The sequence below is a fragment of the Triticum aestivum genome, chromosome 7D (assembly GCF_018294505.1).
Source record: "Triticum aestivum cultivar Chinese Spring chromosome 7D, IWGSC CS RefSeq v2.1, whole genome shotgun sequence".
Lineage (NCBI taxonomy): Eukaryota > Viridiplantae > Streptophyta > Magnoliopsida > Poales > Poaceae > Triticum > Triticum aestivum.
Genome location: NC_057814.1, coordinates 97,004,560 through 97,008,418, shown reverse-complemented (window position 1 = coordinate 97,008,418; position 3,859 = coordinate 97,004,560). Strand labels below are relative to the sequence as shown.

Sequence of the window (3,859 nt, the reverse complement as noted above, 5' to 3'; positions counted from 1 at the left end):
GGAGGCAACATAAGTCCGATCTGAAAGCAATGTATTTTGAAGAGAAAAAAAGCACCGAAGCCAATTACAATAATAAACCAAAATCCGTGACTCCGGATCAGTGGAGATCTCTAGTTAATCATTGGACAACCCAGAAAGTGAAGGTACTTAAAAGAATTCCATTTTCAACTTTCCTTGTTGGTCTTTATATATTTCTATGTAGATACGATGAAAGATCTGCACATAATTGCTTTGATTTATTCTTTGGTAGGGGATTAGTGCTACAAATAGAAATAATTGTTCAATGAGGAAGTCTACACATACTAGTGGGACAAAAAGTTTCCCTCGTAAGAGGGAAGAAATGGTAAAGTATACTAACTTCATGCATTGCTCTTCCATTCATGGTTTCTAATGTAATTCATGTTTACATTACATATCAACAGAAAGATGCAGATCCTGAAAAGAAGTACCCTCATAGGGCTCACTTGTTCATGCACACGCACAAGCCAAAAACTTGCAAGAACAAAATCATTGATGCTCATGTGGTACATTTACAACTCTCAACCATTCGTATTTGAATTTGATATTATATATATTCTTATATTTGCATTGTTCCTGTATTTAGGAAGAGTTGAAAGATATTATGGACAAGAACCCTGAATTAGCAGATAACAGCGGTGGAAAGACTGCATGGAGAGGAGATGCGTTGAACAAAGTATTAGGGGATGACAAGCCTGGCCATGTACATGGTTTGGGACTAGTTCCAAACCCAAAAAAACTTTTTGATGTTTCCACTTCACGTGTATTCCAGAATACACATTTTACTTCGGTGGAGGATACACCAAATGAAGATATGCTAGCTTTTAGAGTTGAAATGGAAAAACTATATCAAGTAAATAAAAATCAGGATGCTAAAATTATGGAACTAGAGGAGAAGCTGAGAAGAATGGAAAGACAACCAAATCAGGTAAATTTCTAACAAATGTAAGCTTCATTTATTTTGTGGACTAACCTTTCCGTATTCCTATCATAGGAAATTTCAGATCCCATGGCTACAATTGGGCTTGAACCTTCGGTTGATGGACACAACTCAAACAGAAAAGTTTGTATCTTGTCAAAGTACACAATAAAATTCCTCAAATTTGACTCCAGAAATTATTTCTCATTTGATATTTATGTTATGCTATCTGTAGAGAGTGCTTGCTCCTCCGGTTGATGGACTCCAACTTGTTAAAAAACGATCAAATAATTTACAGAACAAGCCAAGTGGATCAAACAATGCAGATTTGCAACCATCAAACAAGAATTCTGTTTCAGATAAGGTTTGTCTACTTAAATACTCTTTACAACCTGTCATTGCTGAGTTTTAAGTTGTTGTGCTTGCACTTTTTGCAATTGCATATAAAATACCCAAAACTTGATGTGTGATCATTTTATCCTAGAACAAAGAAACTATGGTTCATAATGGTGGCAGTGCACGACAACTAGAAAAATGCTCTACTACACACAAGGTATCAACATAGTCCCATATACTAAGTTATGATCAAACTATAGTGCTCCCATGTTTATGTCTTTACTTGTTGCTATCAGAATGTTGTCCAGAACCAAGAAACTCCTCATAATTTCAGTGCTCAGCAAGGGGAAATAAATTCTGCTACACATAAGGTATATTTCCGTTACCATATACAATATGTTCAAAATATATTGCTACGATGGTTATGTATGTACTGGTCGTCTTGCTATCAGAATGTTGTTCAGAACAAAGAAACTTCTCTTGAGAATGTTAGTGCACGTCAGGCAGATAAAAATTCTGCTGCAAACAAACGGGTATCTTTTCAAAATCACATACACATTTCTGTTCAAACTATAATGCTAGCTTGTTTATTTGTTTATGACTTCTTCTTTGCTATGATACTGTTGTCCAGACCAAAAAAACAACAAAAGGTGCCAATGCAAGCAGTAAGAGTGCTCAAAGTGGTTCGCTGAGCTGGTTGGGTGCCAGTGAATTACCTGTAAGAGTGCTCATTCATTTCAGATGTTCCTTTGTTTTCTTTCTATTTTTCTCATATGGTTACTTTGATTTTCTTTAACAGGCAGGAACTAAAGTATTCTTGAAGAGCCTAAAAAACCATAACAAGGATGTAGCTCTTGCTACAATTGTAAGTTGTGATCCAAACTTTAAACTTGATGGTGATGAAATTAGGAATGAATTCTGGGCGGTGCATGTTGATATGGCACTTGTGAAAACTGAAAATTTGGTACGGAGTCGCAAAAACTGCACTACTCTCGGCAATGCAGAAAAAACAAAGATTGCATGGCCCTCAACCTTTGTACGTGACTAATATCTTGCCTCTATTACTACTTGCATCATGTCAATGCATTGTGTGTTAACAGTACATTTTTTTCTTGTTTGTAGATTCAAAAGATAAATGGATGAGTATATGGGTGGGTGGCAAGTGTACTGCAATGATGATGTTGATATTCTGCTTCATGATGGCGACGATGATGGATGCTTTCAGTTTTAGTTATGTTCTCGGGATGATGTTCCTGTTGGATGTTGTTCCTCGATTAAGTTTTAGTTAAGTTGTTGGGAAGTTGAATGCTTTAGTTTAAGTTTCACTGTCAAGAAAGTAGTTAGATTATGCATCACGTTTGGATGATGTTTCTCTTGTAATATCCACTATTGTAATCCAACAATTTTATCTCATATATGATATATGATTTCTTCCTGTTGTCAGTATATTCTCTTGTTTTTCCTTCACTTCAAATACACAATTACATGGAGCATTGATTACATAATAATAATAATAATAATAATAATAATAATAATAATCACACTAAATTTGTGCCAACACTTGAAGCGTTGGAAATTCTTCGTTGCCAAGTAATGGGATTTTGATTCTTGTACATTAACCACCAACATATAAAACTGTTGTAGAAGTCCCGTTTATCTGTTGTAGTGTTGCAACGGTTTCTTTTACCAACGGCAATATAAGCGTTGCATTATGCGCTAGCAACACTCGATAAGGCAACGCATCTTAAACCGTTGGTAAAGACACTAACAACGCATATATGGGCTTTTAGATACGGAAAAAAGCGTTGTTATAGCGGGGGTCTTGTTGTAGTGATAGCAATTGCTCCCACAAGTGCCTAGAGACTATATCATGCATTAGAACAGCTTGGGACCATATAAATTTGACATGCAAGATCAAGAACAGGGTCACCTAAGCAGCAAAAATTTGCAATAAGTAAAGCACTAGAACAAAAACTAATTGGACCATTGGAGGAGTCACATACCGAAGAACAATGCCCCAAAGCAGTTTTTGGAGTGGAGCTTTGAGCAAGGAGATCGAAAATGGCAGCAAGATGAGCTAGAACACGGGTTTGAGCTATGGGAGGATTTTTTCTGGAGGGACACGAAGTGAGTGGGTGTAGGAATAAGTGGGCAGGGGCGCGCCCTGTGCCCTCGTGGCCAGTTGGTGGCTCCCCCTGGTGTGTTCTCAGTGCCAGATATTCTTAAATATTCTACAAAAAATCCTATTTCATTTTCAGGACATTTGGAGAACTTCTATTTTCGAGGTATTTTTTATTGCAAGGATAATTCAGAATACAGACAGAAAATACTATTTTTGCTTTATTTAATCTAAATAACAGAAAGTAAAAGGAGGGTAGAGGGAGTTCTGCTTTCTAAGTTCGTCCATCTCATGCTCATCAAAAGGAATCCACTAACAAGGTTGATCAAGTCTTGTTAACAAACTCTTTCCGAATTGCATGAAACCGGAGAATTTTCGAATAACACTAAGTTACCTCAACGGGGATATGCACATCCCCAACAATAAGAATATCATATTTCTTCTTGACAGTAGGAAGAGGAAATTCA

The 3,859-nt window shown here is 36.6% G+C and overlaps 1 protein-coding gene across 1 annotated transcript; it reads left to right on the top strand.

Moving 5' to 3' along the window:
- Window positions 1-622: 622 nt before the first annotated feature.
- LOC123170892 (uncharacterized) lies at window positions 623-2,700 on the top strand. The gene is made up of 9 exons (XM_044588613.1): window positions 623-946; window positions 1,013-1,081; window positions 1,173-1,301; window positions 1,422-1,490; window positions 1,570-1,644; window positions 1,726-1,806; window positions 1,905-1,991; window positions 2,073-2,309; window positions 2,396-2,700. Exons 1-9 carry the CDS (start codon window positions 623-625, stop codon window positions 2,414-2,416), a joined length of 1,092 nt encoding a protein of 363 aa, XP_044444548.1. The 3' UTR covers window positions 2,417-2,700.
- The last annotated feature ends 1,159 nt before the right edge of the window (window positions 2,701-3,859 follow it).

What these genes read in the sequence shown, in the direction of transcription:
- LOC123170892 (XM_044588613.1), top strand. Translation starts at nt 623, where the DNA reads ATGGACAAGAACCCTGAATTAGCAGATAACAGCGGTGGAAAGACTGCA. An exon ending in GACACAACTCAAACAGAAAA is followed by an intron (nt 1,082 to 1,172) that starts GTTTGTATCTTG and finishes TGCTATCTGTAG; the next exon opens with AGAGTGCTTGCTCCTCCGGT. An exon ending in TGGGTGCCAGTGAATTACCT is followed by an intron (nt 1,992 to 2,072) that starts GTAAGAGTGCTC and finishes TTTCTTTAACAG; the next exon opens with GCAGGAACTAAAGTATTCTT.